The 17,564-nt window shown below is 36.9% G+C and overlaps 1 protein-coding gene across 1 annotated transcript in view; it reads left to right on the top strand.

Moving 5' to 3' along the window:
- Positions 1-13,840, top strand: part of BARD1 (BRCA1 associated RING domain 1) — a 66,481-nt gene extending 52,641 nt beyond the window's left edge. The window contains exons 10-11 of the mRNA XM_079782629.1: positions 9,837-9,934; positions 11,227-13,840. Coding sequence (XP_079638755.1) covers positions 9,837-9,934; positions 11,227-11,559 — 431 coding nt within the window. The 3' untranslated portion in view covers positions 11,560-13,840. The remainder of the gene's footprint in view (positions 1-9,836; positions 9,935-11,226) is intronic.
- Positions 13,841-17,564: the final 3,724 nt, after the last annotated feature.

Raw genomic sequence — 17,564 nt, 5'->3', positions numbered from 1 at the left:
ACTCTTGACTTGTTTGCTTTTCTTAACCTTGGATTCACTTAGGACTTACAGACAAATAAAAAGAAAACTCACACAAGGTTATTTTCTACTCCTGAATAGCAAAATTATCTACTTTGGTTACAGTGGCTAAAATAGGACAATAGATTGACCTTTTTTGTAGAAAAGAATAGTGGTGGTAAAGGGGTTAAGGAGGAGTCTTGTGATGATACAGTTGAGTATTTTTATCCTAGTGGGGGTTACCTTTCAAAGGCCACACAGGTAATTAAATTATAGATCTATAGACACACACATACCACACACACATAAGTGCCTGTGTAACTGATGAGATCTGACTAAGCTATGGATTGCATCAATGTCAACTTATGACTGGATATTGTGCTATAGTTGGGTAAGATGTTAACATTGGTCCCTGGAGGAAACTGCATGGGACTTCCTATGAATCTAATTATTTTACATTAAACATTTAAAGAAACAAAGAATAATATATATTTTTTTATGAAACTTTTTTTTAAGAAGCAAATAATGGGTCAGAATTAGTTTTTAAAAACTTTGTTTTATGGCTTTGTGCTTTGAAGTTTTTATGGTACAAATGCTTGATTTATTAAGTTCTTAATTTTATTATTAATTTAATTTATACTTTGAAGTTGATTTGGTTTATAAAACTCTTTCCTTTTAGCATTTTGTATTCATGTACTTTTAAAGAAAGCTTTTTATTTATTGATTTTTAGAGAGAGGAAGAGAGAAAGAGAGAGATGGATTTGTTGTGCCACTTATTTATTCATTTACTAGAGGCCCGATGCACGAAGATTCGTGCAAGAATGGGCCTTCCTTCCCCTGGCTGCCAGCATGCCTTCACTCCGGCCCGAGCCGCCTTTCTGCCTTCCCATGCTGCCCAGAGGCCCGGAGCAGCTGGGGCCGTGCAGAAGGCCTTCGTCATCGCCATGGCGATGGCGCAAGTGTCCCGCCCCGCCCCTGCCTGCTCTGTGCCTGCATATGCAAATTAACCCACCAGCTTTGTTGTGTTAATTTGCATACCCACTCCTGATTGGCTGGTGGGTGTCATGAAGGTACAGTCAATTTGCATCTTACTCTTTTATTAGTGTAGATTGGTTGATTCTTGTCTGTGCCCTGACCAGGGATTGAACCAGCAATCTTGGCCTATTAAGACAAATCTCTAACCAACTGAGTTACCTGGTCAGGGCGGTGTTAATGTCCTTTTTAAATGCAGCTACCATTTGTCTTGTGATGCTGGTCTCCACTGATATGTTCCTGTCCAGCTAAGTGGATGTGACTGGCAATGGCACCCCCTCTGTCCTCATCATTCTGTTATTAGTCTCTCCCAATCATGACCAATTTAAAAAATATGGTAAGAAATTGGACTAACCATTTACATAGGAAAAAAAAAGTTTTCCTTTTTGTCTCATTCCTATTTTTTTTGAAACTTCTTTTCCCTTTCAAATTCATGGCAAGTCTTACTGGGCCTCAATGTTTAAAAAATTGATTTAAAATGGTTCCATGATTCTAGATGCTTTTGTACTGAATCTGTGTCAGAAATCTTGCCAGTGGTTACAGGAAGGAATAGATTTTCATAATAATAAGGTGTCAGTAATAAAGAAGCCATGTGAAATTTTGAATGTTACGGCATTTACCACTTAACTTGAGTATATGGTTCTTGTGAATATGCTGAACTTGCATTTGATTATATATACAGGCTACATGATTCATGTCCATAAAATCTGCCTTCTTTAAGAAATGGAAGTTTTTGTCAATTGAATGGCTTGTCAGTGTCATTTTTATAGAATCACTGATGTACTCTAGCTGACTTAATAGGGTGCTATTTGGTGATTCTCACAGTAGTGAATAACATATACTAATATCAGTGATTCAGTGTAAAGGATGGATGGAATCTCTTATTGACGTTCATAACCCTATACTTTCTAATACAAAGTCCAAAGAGAAATAGCTTTAGGGCTTGAGACAGTTACTTTAAATAGTCACTGGGTTTGTAAAAAAATAGGTAAGAATGCTCAAAATACCTCTTTTTCCTAATATGTATTTCTTGCAGTTTCTATATTCTTAGTCTTAGGCATCCAGTTTGATTAAAAAAAAAGTTCAGGACTATTCAAAACTATCTGAAAACCATGTATATTAAACGAAGAAAATATGGAGCAGAGCTTTCAAAGTTAATTGTAAAGTTTTGTAACTCATTACAACTAGATATTGCATTTGAGGTTATTCATTAGTTTGTTGGAGACAAAATCTTTACTGGCTTAACTATGTAGAAACTTTAATATAATCTATTTTAATGGGATTTTCCATAAACTACGGAGATTCAAGGGGAAACTAAATGTTCTCTGTAGATAATTGACTTATTTAATAAATTAAACAAATTAACAAAAAGAAAAACTGTTCAATTTATTGGAAGTTTTCTGTTTAAACATGTTTTGTCTTTGTTGGTTAATAACCCTTATTTTTCTACGTTGTATATGGAGAGTGTATTAGAATGTTTCACTTAATGGATTTAGCATGAGGTTCGGAAAATCAGCCATAATTTTGCTATTGAACCATTCTGTCTCATCATATGTATTTTTCAGATATTTTATAGAAATAGGAGCTAGAGACAGGAAAAGTTCCTTCTTCAAGATTAAATTTTTGACTGAGATTCTATTTTAGTCCTAGTTTTAGTACTAACCTCCTCATAGGCAACTTATAACCAGCTCTGTGTAAGGGTGAGTTTTGGTAGGGAGGTGACTAGAATGAAACAATGGAAAATATGTAAATGTCATTTCATTTATTCCTTAGAGTATAAATAAGGTAGAACTGCATCCTAAAGATGTAAATGAGCTGTCAGTGAGAAAATATCTTTTGACCTGCCCTTTTAGTATACTGCTTTCAAACTTTCCTTTAGTCTAACCTTTTAAAAATTTTTTTCTTTAATTCTGCCTCTTCATTTTTCATCATTGTGAAGGGGAGAACAGATGGCTGTCATCTTTTCTTTAATAATCTCTCCCTCTTCCCCACTCTCATTTAAGTTTAAATATAATTGCTGCTGTAGAAGTTTTGAAAGTCTTCAGCACCTAAGGGAATTGCTGTGGGAATGTGCCAAACAGTTGACATTGGACTTGTGTCTGTGATGTTCGGAAGGGCCAAATAGGGTGGTTTTTCCTTTTTGTTTTAAGTTGAGGAAGATGGAACCTAAAAGACAATCATTATGTCATTTTATTACAAACCTTGTAATCAGATTAATATGCTTTTACTTTTCTATTGAAATTTGTTTCTTCAAATGAATATTGAGAATGCTGTGGAATTTTAAAAAATAAATGTAATTATTTTTTTATTCAAACTTTGCTAATTATCAAAAAATGAATATACCAAAGAATTTATATCAACTAAGATTGATTAGGCAACTTCATGCTTACAGAAATTCTTTACCAAAATTCTCTAAAAATAAAAATAAATAAACATCCTTTGGTCTAATAATTTCCCTTCTGAGAATTTATCCTAATCAAGTAATGAAGATAAAAGAACAAAAAACAAAACTATTTGTGTTATTATTTCTAACTAGAGGCCCGGTGCATGAAATTCATGCATGGCGAGGGGGGAGGAGGGTGTCCCTCAGCCTGGCCTGCACCCTCTCGCAATTCAGGATTGCTGGCTCCTAATGGCTCACTAGCCTGCCTGCCTGATCACCCCTAACCATTCTCCTGTTTGCCTGATTGCTCCTAACTTGCTCGCCTGCCTGCCTGATCGCCCACAACCACCTCTGCCTGCCTGCCTGATCGCCCACAACCACCTCTGCCTGCTTGCCTGATCGCCCCTAACCGCTCTGCCTGCCTGATCGCCCCTAACTACTCGCCTGCCTGCCTGACCGCCCCTAACTGCTCACCTGCCTGCCTAATCGCCCCTAACCTCCTCTGCCTGCCTGCCTGATTGCCCCTAACCACTCTGCCTGCCTACCTGATTGCCCCTAACTGCCTCTGCTTCAGCCCCCGCTATGAGGCTTCGTCCGGAATGACTTCCAGAAGGTCATTTGGCTGTTCAGTCTAATTAGCATATTATGCTTTTATTATTATAGATAGCAAGAAGTTGGGGGAATAACCTAAATATGAAATAAGAAAATTCTGGAAGTCTTAGCAACATTCTCTGAAAAGAATTATATTTTTATATGATTATTAACACTGAAGTATGAAAAACAGGATTGTTTCAGTTTTAAAATGTATAGGACAACTAATATCTCTACTTTCATCAATATATAAATGTGTGAATGCATACAGCAAAGAAATAATCAAAAGAAAACAGTAGTAGATTAGTAGGTAGGTACCTGTTTGTTTATAACCATTTTAAAAACAGTGTGTCTGTTCAGCAGAATTCAAGTTCTCTGGAAAGGAATTCTACTTCTCAAGTTGCAATAATAGTATCTTCTTTGCAGTTTTTCCAAAGAGTAATTGGATAGGTAAGGGCTTCAGTCTCAGTCAGGGAAATTATAACCTGTGTGTGTGCACTTCTCTGCTCTGATCCACCAGATCTTTTATACCTGTTAGGCAGACCTAGCAAATACAATTTCATATGGTGATTGTTCTAATCAAAACAGGTATTCTTTTTTAAAATGTTATTTTATTGTTTAAAGTGTTACAAATAGTAGTACATATGTCTCCTTTTTTTCCTCATTGACCTTCCTCCGGCCTCCCCTACCCCCTTGGCACATGCCCACCCTCCCTCCCCCCAGTGTCTTGCATCCATTGGTTATGCTTATATGCATGCATACAAGTCCTTCGGTTGATCTCTTACCTCCACCCTCACCCTCCCCTGAAAGGAAACAGATATTCTTACATAAATATTTGAACTTTAAATATATAGCTGAAAAACATCAACTATAAATTTTTAAATTTATTTAATTAAGAAAAATTTTGGACATTTGACTCCCACTTGGTCATTTAACCACAGCTATAAAGAGAATTCTTTTGATATTATTACTCAAAGTTTTAAAGTTACTATTTAAAATTTTGCCTATGAAAATTTTATAATGCAGTAATATGTTATGATGGAATTTGACCTGTTTTCTTAATATGCATTAAGTAAAATAAATATAGCATGCTATCATATGAGGAAATATGTTTTTATATGTAAATATGTTTATAATTAGATAACTGGCTTAAATGTATCCAGAAATAACTAGCTGTTAAAGAGTATTTATCTGGAATCACAAAAATCTAATGATTGGTGACAGTATTTTCTGTGATATTCCAAATCTAGAGGTTTATGCTGGCACAGGTGGAGTACTTAGCTTTTATTTTACTTTTTTTAACCTTTATTTAATTGTTCTTTTGCTCTTTACTGTGGATTTTAATAATATTGGCCTTATATTTTCTTTTTCTTGTCACCCAGTTTTTAAAAAATTGCTGTATGTATGTTGTTGCTTTTCCATTTTTTGTCATTGGTTTAAAGTTTCCTCTTGTGAATTTCTTTTTATCAAGTTTAGTGATATCATAGCCTAGTTTACTAAAAGGACTAATAGAAAAGCATTTAAAAATGAATTATTTTGTTTTTACAATGTGTTATTTTTCTAATAGAATCAGAAGGGAAATTCTTCAAAAAATGCATTAATATGCTTTTGTCTTGAGTTACGTTAAGTGCCTATTTTAGACCTAATGACCATATATATTTTTTAATTTTAATTGATTTTAGAGAGGAAGGGAGAGGGAGAGAGATAAAAACATCAATGATGTGAGAGAATCATTGATTGACTGCCTCCTGCACGCCCCAGCCCCAGACATGCGCCTTGACTGGGAATGGAACCGTGGCCTCCTGGTTCATAGGTTGATACTCAACCACTGAGTGACACTGGCTGGGCTCTAATGACGTATTTATTAGGACTTTTGCTTTTGACAGAGTGATGTTTGATTCTGTATTTTAATTGTTTTTAGGACATTTGGTGTTAACTAAGAGTGATACATAATTCTGAGTTTCAATGCTACTAGTATTTCAGTTACAAATTTAGATGTTTATGATGGCATGTGTAGAGCATTTACTTTTCATTTTACTTTTACAGTAGCTCCAGAACAATTCTTTAAAATACGAATTTATTTATAGCTCTAGCTTTTGAAAAGACTGGGCAAATTCTGGGGCCTTCCATAGAGGGGTATTTTCCCCCTTTGGACATTTAGCAGATCTTCATATTGAAGCATTATTCTGTCTTCATTATATCTGTAATCATGGGTGTGTAGCAGTGCATTCAGGAACCCCCTTTTTCCTACCCCTTGCCATTTGTATGGTTCTTTTTTCCTTCTAAAATGATGAAAATGACTAAGCTTAATATAGATTCATTGGTATCACTACTGGTTCACACAGCTAAAATAAAAATAAACACCTATAGATGCATATACTTTTATGAAGTAGGAGGTAAGAATGGATACTAGAGATTTAGAATAAAGGAATATCTTTCTGTATAGTATAAGCTTCTTTTTTGGAAAAAGACAATATTAAATTTTCAAAAGTATTTTTAAATTGTTGAACAATGGCCTATTTTAAAATTTTGATGTATGTTACAGTATATATCATATTTTCAGTGAGTTTATGACTAGGAATGTTGGGAAAGTTCTGATATTTTGCTTAACATGGAAAACATGGAAAGTAGACTTAAGAATTCCTGTTGGAAATTAACTTTTTAAAAAATATATATTTTATTGATTTTTTACAGAGAGGAAGGGAGAGGGATAGAGATTTAGAAACATCGATGAGAGAGAATCATCGATCAGCTGCCTTATGCACACCCCCTACTGGGGATGTGCCTGCAACCAAGGTACATGCCCTTGACCGGAATCAAACCTGGGACCCTTCAGGCTGATGCTCTATCCACTGAGCCAAACCGGTTAGGGCTAGAAATTAACTTTTATTGAGTAAACAAAACCTTAAAACATCTTCTGTATTTAGGCTTGTTCATTAGGTAATGCTTTGGCTGGGAGATGCTTCCATTTCCTCATTGATGTTATGTATCACCATTGAAATTGCTGAAAGTTTCTTTTAAAGTTTTTCATTCTTGTTTTTCTACTTGTTTAGTTACTCAGTACAGTTAATCTCAAAACAGGTTCACTAGGAAGTTGATATAAATGTGTAATTATCGTGTCTACTGTGCAGTACATCTTCATTCTGAAACTCCTAGGATACAAATTAGAGTGGCGACTTTGGCAGTAGGTAGATTAAATAAACCCATTGAAGACAAAGCCAAATGCATTGTTCCCCCCACACCTCCTTCTCCAAGGTAGTCAGCAGTTTATGCCATTTCATATACTCTTTGGCTAATCTCTTTCAAATAAGGATCCTCCTATTATTCATTTAATAACTGGTTTTATAAGAGAGGAACAATATAGTAAATCTGAGTAGAGAATGCCTGGCATTTCCTAAGATGCTTTAAAAGAAAAAGAATAAAGATTAAAGAAGAAGAAACATTTTTAAGTTAATCTAGGAATTGGAGGCTATATGAGTTCTCATCTTAGTTGTGTCACAGGGAAAGCTGCTTCCGTCTCTTAGGACTTAAGTCTCCTTATCTATGAAAGGAAGAGACTGATTAGATGCAGCATCAGGCCAAAGCAGATACAATTTATGTGGTTGTGTCCAGCACACCCATTTAATTTTTGTGTCTTTGAGTATGATGTGTATTTTCTCATTCACTGCTGTCTCCACAACTTCCTGCTAATTAACACCAGGCTCCTCACAGCTGTTTGGAATCTGATTGGCCCTTGTAGACATTATAGTTAACAACCCTTGGACTAGATGTCACTCCCAGCTTTTAAGAAATTCTTGATGTTTCTTATGCTATGGCAGCAGTTCTAACAGAGCACTTTGTCACCATTCAAAATGTTGTTTCTTAGTTTTCAGCAGGGGAAACACACTACATTTTTCTTTAGTTGGAGCTTCATTAGGTAGCCTAGAGAGTTGGCACATTGTTCCTTAGAATAAGAGAATATCAGAGGGATGTATTCATTCAGCTCAGTAATTAAATGTGGATTTTTCTGCCTTACTTTACAGGAATTTACTGAACAACTGCCATAAAGCTGAAAGGTCTATGACTTGAAGCATATTTACACTCTAAGGCACTGGCATCTTCCTGTGGAGGGGCCGTGCTTCCCTGATGGTGTCTGCCATCTCATTTTCTTGATGCCAGCTTATCTCATTCTAGTATCTATTAAGGCTACATTCTGTTGAGTGACTAATGTCAGTACATTACCAGCATTGATAGATACTATCTTAATATGCTTTTTTGACAGTAAATAAAACCATAATGAATAAGCAACAAGTATAGTCATGGCCCATTTATTTATTTCTGTAATTAGACATTAGCCATCCACTTGTTACATTAGATACATAGGAGTATTCAGGGTTAACTCCTTGGCTTTATAGGTTGGTATATTCATTTATCTAAAGATTCTGTTATGAATGCTCTGCAAATATCATTAAGAAAGGAGATTTAGAAATGGGGCTCTGTGCTTGATAAAAAGTTGCAGTAATAGTTTACATGTAAAATAATGAGTGTGATGTAAGTCAGTGATATAGCTAGATTGCTAATGTTTTGGGGGTTTGGTGTTAAATATGGAAATAGTAGATGATGTAATGTGAACACACTGGCAATATTTCTGGGATAATACTTTGACCTAGTCGGACATTTTGAGGCTCATTTTTAATACACAGTCAAGTTACTATTTTAATAGCTTCATTAGAAAAAGTTTTTTACTCATTGAGTGATTATTAAAAATTATATTTGTAAAATATAAGTTTTACTACATGCAAAAACAATTTCTATAGAACCATGACATTTATGATAAATTAGTGAGAAGAATAAGATTTAGATATTGAGTGTAGCAAACATGGCTAAATAGGATTCTTTTATTAAAAACATTGAGGGAAAGTGACACCAAAGCACAGGCAAAACTAACAAATTAAGAATCACAAGATAGGGGTTATAGATTGGCCAAGGTTTAATGTTGCATTTGAATATGCATGAATAGCCCCAAGTCTAGAAAATATTTAGCCTCTTGACAAAGCTCTGCTTTTGGAGAGACAGAGTATGGAGTTGTTCAGTCTTCTGACTTTTATGAATTGAGCAACATCTTGGGACATCTCAATTGAAGCAGCTCTAAGGCGGTGTCGCTCACCAAGTCATCTCTAGAGGGTGACTTTAGTGTGTACCTGTCGGATCCCAAACATGTTGCGTTGCAGGCTCTGCTTGTTGTTGATTGTATCAAGCACTGTGGAGCCCTGTAGTGTGGCCACCCGATCACTTCCCTTCTTGTCAGATTGCTCATAGTCCATTATCAGATGAGACGTGACTGGGAGAAGCCTATTGCTGATTGTAACAAGCACTGTGAGATGGAGCCCTGTAGTGTGGCCAGCTGAGCCAGGTGCTGTGGACCAGAGCACTTTGCTCATAGTCCAACAGGAGAGGAGACATGATTGGAGAATGAGCATGCGGATGATAGCATTCAAGTTCAGATTGCTGTGGGCTGAACTAAAGGGGACTTTTTATTCACCTTCATTTTGATAACTTAGAGTTTTATTTGTGTATGAAGTAGTGTATTGATTTTGGTTTTTCAGAAAGGAAACAAATTTGTTAGTGTCAGTATGACTTCATTGCTCAGTCCTCTGAAGGAAAGATTTATATTTTCTTTATATGGAAAGCCCATTTTATTACACTTGTTTTAGCATAAGTAGAATTTCTATTTTTATTTTGAAATAATACTTAACCATGAAGAAGAAGAATCGCTTAGGTAAATTGCTTACTTTCAATGAGAAAGAAGCCATGCTCACTTGATAATTTATTTCTCATTCTTGTTTTTTGTCAGGGGTGAAGGCATGTCTACAAAGCAAACAATGCGAACAGGAAGAGAAATATGAGATTCCTCAAGGACCACAGAGAAGCAGGCTCAACCGCGAACAGCTGGTATTTTCCTTTTGCTACTACTTTCATTGTTCTTATATCTGAATATTATTATCACATCAGGAAAAACTTCTCCTGCCCTTTCAACAAGTCCAGGTGACTGATTAAAATTTTAATTGTACTTATTTCAAGCACTTGGTTCTAAGAGATGATCACGAAGAGCAGTAAAACCCAGAAGGTAATAATTTCACACTGTTAATGGGTTTTTGGCATCTTGAACGTTGCCATAAACCTTTCAGAATCTGAGGTGAAGTCGCAGATACAGGAAGGAACTTGAAAGAAGACTTACAGCTGCTGCTCGGATTTAGTTACCATATGTCTTTATTGCCATATATTGCAGTTTTAATGGATAATGTTCCATTATCCTGTTGATGTATATTAGAAATGATGAAGAAGAAAAATTTTCATACAAGGGAATTCTGAAAAAAAATTTTTTTTTTTTCATAAAGCACACAGAAGTGTGTTTCATAGCTAATTGGATCCTTGGCCATGGCTTCATAATGTATTGTGCTCCATGCAATACATCTCTAAACCCTGTAGCCGCACTCCCGAGCAGCTGCCCTAGAGCCTTAGGCTGTTAATATATAGGGACCTGAATATAGATGGGCAGAATTATAAAAGTCCATGGAAAAGATGGTATCCTTATAATTTAACTTGAGCCCGTATCCCTGAAGCATATTTCAGATACCCAGGAATCCTTGGGCTTTTAGGTCCCACCAAATAGGAATTTTTTGACAAAAGAAATTTGATGAACAGTTTTTGTTTACTTTTTTTTGTGTCGTTGTTTTATACAAAACACATCTAAAATCTGATGAGAGTCAAAAGTACCTGAGATGGTGAGTGAGTCTTAGGGAAAAAAGTATAACTAGGAAACCTATAAATGTGTAAGTCTTTTATTATGACCCAGAGAGTTCACTTGAAATACACCACATCTTAGCACCTCCTTAAGTAACTGCTTAACTGCTCCTGACTGTATTTTTAATTCCCTCATTTATATGCAGTGTTTTAAAATATTTTGATCTGCTTTTAACAAGCTTTTTTCTTTTAAATTTATATTTTTTTAATTGATTTCAGAGAGGAAGGGAGAAGAAGGAAGAGAGAGATAGAAACATTAATGATGAGAGAGAATCATTGATCAGCTGCATCCTGCATGCTCCCTACTGGGGATGGAGCCCACAACCTGGGCATGTGCCCTTGACCAGAATTCAACCCAGGACCCTTCAGTCCATAGGTCAATGCTCTACCCACTGAGCCAAACCAGCTAGGGTACAAGCTTTTTTCTTTTGTTATTTCAGTTGCCAAAGCTGTTTGATGGATGCTACTTCTATTTTGAGGGAATCTTCAAACACCATCCCAAGGACAACCTTATTAAGCTCGTCACTGCAGCTGGGGGCCAGATCCTCAGACGAAAGCCCAAGCCCGACAGTGATGTGACTCAGACCATCAACACAGTCGCCTACCACGCCAAACCCGATTCTGACCAGCGCTTCTGCACGCAGTACATCATCTACGAGGATGTGTCCAGTCACCGCCCAGAGAGGGTTCGTCAGGGCAAAGTCTGGATGGCTCCTTCCAGCTGGTTTATAGATTGTGTGATCTCCTTTGAGTTGCTCCCTCTTGACAGCTGAGTACTACGCCACAGGCACACTTCAGATTGAATGTAGACAGTGTGAGGACCCAGCCTTTTCACTGTTTTGATCATTCTCATTTTTTAAATAGGTAGACTGATTCATATTTTTTTCCCTTGAATTAAAAAACAATCTTATGTCAGATTAGGAATTTATTCTGTGTTTACCATTTAGATGCTGAGATTGCATTGAAGGATTTTCTTTTTAAACCTGATATATGTTTTGATTCATCATGTCTTTGTACTCAAATTGTCAGCTATCAAAGATTAATGAGAGGGTATCAGAACTATTGGTTGATATAACAAATGGTGTCAGTAATGTCTCAGTCTTTTAATGTTTTTTTGATGAAATAATCTATGCCTGCCACCAGCAGAAATTGTCATTCTTTAGTAAACAAAACATTGTCAGATAATTTATTGTTATGAAAATACAGTACCTGGTAGGTGTTAACTTTTTCTCCTCTCTTCAGTTGTATTCATTTTACATTGTTTCTTATAACTTAGTTTCTTATAATTTTCTTGGATGTCTGTAGCTACATTTTTATCCCTTATTTTTATCTTGCTTCTTTATCAGGAAATCATGATTTGAACCTTAGCGTTAGCTGTTCTTTGGTGATGAAAGTCAGCATTGGCTCATGGCACATATTTTTATTGTATGCACTTGCTTATTGTTGCTGCTGTATTTATCTCTATGAATACATAATTCAAGCATTTTCTCCGACATATTTTAGTATCAATATTTCTTAGAATGTCTCATCAGACTAGCAAATTGTCAATCAAATGGTAGACCTTTCTACCTATTGCTAAAATAATTTTTGAAGGTCTTAATTTCTTCCTTCATAAGGTTTTTTGTTATTGTTGTTCCTTCCTTCCTCCCTCCCTCCCTCCCTCCCTCCCTCCCTCCCTCCCTTCTTTCCTTCCTTCCTTCCTTCCTTCCTTCCTTCCTTCCTTCCTTCCTTCCTTCCTTCCTTCCTTCCTTCCTTCCTTCTTTTCTTCCTTCTTTCCCTCCTTCCCTCCTTCCTTTCTTTTTCTTTTTCTACGACTACTACTACTACTACTACTACTACTACTACTTTTAAAATTTTTAGGTTGCTGTGGAGGCAGAAGTTGGGGATTACTTTATTTAGAACAGATTTTATCCAGATGGCACAAAAGGCCATAACAGTAAGTCTAGAGGTAGGAGTGGGAAGAACTTACTCACAATAGCAAAATAGTCAAGGCTGCGGAGTAGTGGACAGGAGGCCACCTGAGAATGGGGAGACCTGGGAGGTTACTCCAGTCTGAGTGTTCTCGTTTGTGGATCTGCAAGGTACATTAGGTCATTTAAAGACATGTTTTAAGAAGTCTTCCTACAAATTAAATGTTCTTAAAACTCTAAGGACATGGAAGGAAGATACTGTGACACCTGTCAGCTTGGTCACTCCTGGGCCAAAGGGACAGTTGGATGACCACTGGACTGGAATACTGAGAGCCTGAAGTTAATGGACATTTTAAGATTCATTTATTTTAAAGTTGAAGAGTCTAGATTATTCAAAATAAATTTTACTTTAGTTTCTTCTTAGACATGTTACTTTTCGATATCAAGAAATATATTATGTGAATACAGTAATGTACTGCTAATCCTGACCTTCAAGGGTGAATTAGCTCTGAAACTCCAACCAGTAATGTGTTTGTCCTGCATTTCATTCTAATGGAGAATGATGAACACCACAGCACCAAACAAAGCTGAGGGTTAGATAATGTCTGGATGGAAGAATTTAAGATGCTTTGGGATTTGGGTTGTCATTTTTGATTTATAACTGACTTTTCATCATTTTCTATTAGCTCATTGGTCGCATTCCTGGACAGGTGTGTGTCTGTTCCTCTGATCTGAATCCCTGTTTGTAAAAACCCCTTTGGGGATGTTGCTCACTTTTCTTTATTCCTTTTCTTGGTCTGTCCTCCTCGCTCTTTGTCGTATTTTTCCCCCCACTATTCAGCAGTTTTATTTTTGCTTTCTTTAAATACTTATTTTGATGGCAGTGGATTGATGTCAGACTCTTGAAACTTGTACTTTCTGCATAGATATACTTGTAATTATTTTTATTTCTAATCATAGATTCAAGCATCCTTTTATTTACCTTAAATTATTAAAAGTTATTTGTGTTTCTGTATCTTCTTAGAGGTGGTTTATTCTACTCCTGGAGAATGAGACTCAGTAAGACTTGTGAGGAAATCTTTCAGCTAATAAACACTTATCTTTTGAAACACTAATGCTTTTTAATTGATACCTGGAAGTTTCTATAAGAATGGGTCTGTGAGAGAAGTGGGAAAGGCACTACACTATTCACCTTTGATTTTTCTCCCCACTTATGAGTGAAGTTTCCCCATCAGTAGCTATCCTGTCCATTCAGCTATGATTTTGTTTGGAGGCACTTACTTTGGATACCAAGACTGCTTAGAAACCCACCTTAGGAAGGACTGGCCAGACTTTCATCAGCATTGTGTCACAAGCCTGGGTTGTGGGCTCAGTCACCTCAGCCCCTCTGCTGTATGACCTTGGAATAACCTTACTTGACATATTTCTTAAAAAGGGAGGCTGGTCTTTTCTACCTTTAATCCATAGTTTGTGAGACTCGTGTACATTATTAATACTACAGATTTACCAAATCATTCCTATTTGCTTCATGGCTAAAATATTACTAAAATACTTTGCTGTCAATGAAATATAAAGGCCTTTTCCTGAATTGTACCAATGTGGCTACAGAAGTATTACATAATTACTGTAGAAAATTTGCTAAGTACAGAAACACAAGGAAGAAAATAATTCCCAAATTCAGGAATCATAAAGTGACTAATTGTTTTGTTTGGCCTTCATAGTGTTAATATTTTTCATTGAATGCTGTTGAAAGGGCACGAGTGCTTCAGTTCCCTGCAGTCCCCACTACTCCTTACTGTCTGTCCCCTTCCATTTTATTTATTTACTTGGGCCTTGGAAATATTTTCAACCCACAGCCCAAAATAACTATTAACATTCTTATCTTTTATTTTTTATTTAAGCATACACACACAGCTTTTATAACTAAGGCATAAACCTTGAATATACTTTCCATATTTTCCCATGTAATTAATATTCTTGTCCATGATTTTTAATAGTTGCATCCTATCTATCAACAACATATGTTATAGTTTGTTTAACCAAATCCCTGCTGTTGAATATTTGGATTATTTCTATTCTAGATAAAGCTATATAAACATACTTATATTCCTATATAATAAAACCCTAATAAGCAAACCGACTGAATGGCGGAACAACCATTCGCTATGATGTGCACTGACCTGCAGGGGGCAGACGCTCAATGCAGGAGCTGCCCCCTGGTGGTCAGTGTGCTACTACAGGGGGAGCACTGCTCAGCCAGAAGCCGGGCTCATGGCTGGTGAGCGCAGTGGTGGTGGTGGTGGCAGGAGCCTCCTGCCTCTGCAGCAGCGCTAAGGAACAGCAAGCCGAGAGGTAAGGAGCAGCGAGTGGGCAGGTGGTAAGGAGCAAGGGGTCCCAGACTGTGAGAGGGATCCTGGACTGTGAGAGGGGTGTCTGACTGCCAGTTTTGGCCTGATATCCCCCAAGGGGTCCTGGACTGTGAGAGGGACCCCTCCCCCCCTGCCCCAGTGCATGAATTTTGTGCACCGGGCCTCTAGTATGTTTATAGTAATAAATTTTGGTCCTGAGGGGAGTGGAAGATTTTTTTTTAAATGTAATGCTGTCACCTTCTGTCATTACCATTTCTACAAAATGCACTGCACACCATATACATTTAGATTAAGATGTATAGTTATGCTTAAAATATAAAAATTATAAAATGAGCCTTAATTGATTGCTATGATTTTCATGAGTTGATGAGACTACATATAAGGTTGAAAACATTCCAGCTCTTAGGGGTTTGAAACTAACCAGAAAAAAGAGGGATAAAGGAATCGCCTTTTGGTGGAGACAAAGACGGAGCGAGAATAGGATGGAGGAATATAATTTTTAAAAGTTCTCTAGGTGATTTTTATGCCTGCACTTCCCACAGTTGTAAGTCACTGCTCTGGTACCATTTATTTCTGATTTAGGTGCCCATTGCAATGCAGTGTGTGTGCGTGTTTGACTAAATGTAACCATGTATTATGTATGTTTTCTGTCTGATTGCCCAAGACACACATTTCTAAAGCTAAGGCATTTGCTATAGAATATGGTGATTGATATGCCTTAAAGTCATCTGCTGAAGTCCAGACACCTGGCGGTAAATTCAGATCATTTTTCTGGGTTGTGGAATGGTGATTAACAAATATAACGTTTAATTACTTTTAAAAGGGAATTCAGACGTTCTGAAACGTAAACCAAGTCTGGAGATTTCGATTGACCTTTCTTTTCCACGTATGTGACAGAATTGCTAAGCCTTCTTATGAAAAAGGCAATAGACTTTTCTAGGATGTACCCTCTTATTTATAAAGGGCTATGCAAAGATTCACTAGCAATTAGACATATGCATTTTACCTTCTTCCTTTAAAAAATATGTATCTAGCTTTACATTTTCAAAAGAGGTTGAACAAGAGCCTGGTACTGATTCACTTACTGATTTGTACATTGATTCATGAGCTACTTACTGGGAAACCACTGGATATCCTGCCTTGTTGTTCACCTGGAGCAACTAAGGTGAGCAAGACGGCTACAGCCTTGGAGGGGCTGACACTGTATGAGAGCCACACAGGTAAGCCCGTGGTGGCACAGCTGTTGTTCTTGGCACGGCAGCCCCTGCAACTAGGTTAGGACACACTTCGAGGAGGCTACCTCGCCACACATGACTCGCTGGGCACAAGACCCAGCTAGTGTTGGCTCTGGACCTAATCAGGTTAGTTCTGAAAAGATATCTACAACTCATTCTTAGGACCAGATGAATTACTATTTCCCATTATTCTCACTAACCATTTTCTGATTCCCCTTGAGTGATGATTTCAGTGTTTTGCAGAAAAGAATGACATTCCATCAATAGTTTGTTAGAAGGTTGTTTTTTTTTTCTTTAATTAGGAAGTCAAGTCAGAAATAGGAAATGCAGCCTGCTTAAGCCATGAATAGGAAATGAGTTTTTTGTTCTCAGTGTTGGATTTGCTAAATTAGCAAATTTGATCTCAAGACAATTTAAACAGTAAAGATATCCAGATTTATCTACTGCATCTTTTAAATATTCAAGTGGTTTTTGTTTTTTTTTATAAATTCAGATGTAGTCATGAGAAGCCAGGGTTGTTTTTAATATAATATGAGTGCATTCATGGTTAATTATTTTAGCAGGAAGCCTTTCTAGTGTTTTCTGGGAAGGCACTTTTTTTTTTTTTTTTTTTTTTAGGTAGCACTATAGATATTAAGAAACTGTGTAACCTAAAAGTAAAGGCAATACTCACAGGAGATCTGCTAAAATGCAGATGAAAGTCACGTAGAGGTAGGGAGGTGATGAGGGTTTTAAAAAGCCATCATTAAAGAAGGAGCTATCAGCCTGGCTGGTGTGGCTCAGTGGTTGAACATCAATCTATGAACCAGGAGGTCACCTGTTTGATTCCTGGTCAGAGCACATGCCTGGATTGCGGGCTCAATCTCTAGTAGGGGGCATACAGGAGGCAGCTGATCCATGATTCTCTTTCATCATTGATGTTTCTATCTCTCCCTCTCCCTCAGAAATCAATAAAAATATATTAAAAGAAGAGGAGGAAGGAGCCACCATTTGATAATACAAAAAGATAAGGACAATGGATGGTGACCCGTTGGAAATTTTGGGGGTGGAACATCCAGTAGAAAGCCAGTCGATTTCCTGCAGCTGCGGAAATGGGGAGAAAGAATTGGCACATTGAAGTGTGCGTTTGAAGTGTGTGTACATCTGAAGTGTGTGTGAGAATTGCTTTATGTCTTTTTAAGTTACACTATAATTTCTTAAGAATTGGTAGGTAAGCCAAACCTCTTCACTAGAAGATGAGTTTGTAGGGTTTGTGGCTTTTCAT

The sequence above is a fragment of the Cnephaeus nilssonii genome (genome assembly GCF_951640355.1).
Source record: "Cnephaeus nilssonii genome assembly, chromosome: 10".
NCBI lineage: Eukaryota > Metazoa > Chordata > Mammalia > Chiroptera > Vespertilionidae > Cnephaeus > Cnephaeus nilssonii.
The sequence above is the reverse complement of the archived record's forward strand: the minus strand, read 5'-3'. Positions and strand labels throughout refer to the sequence as shown.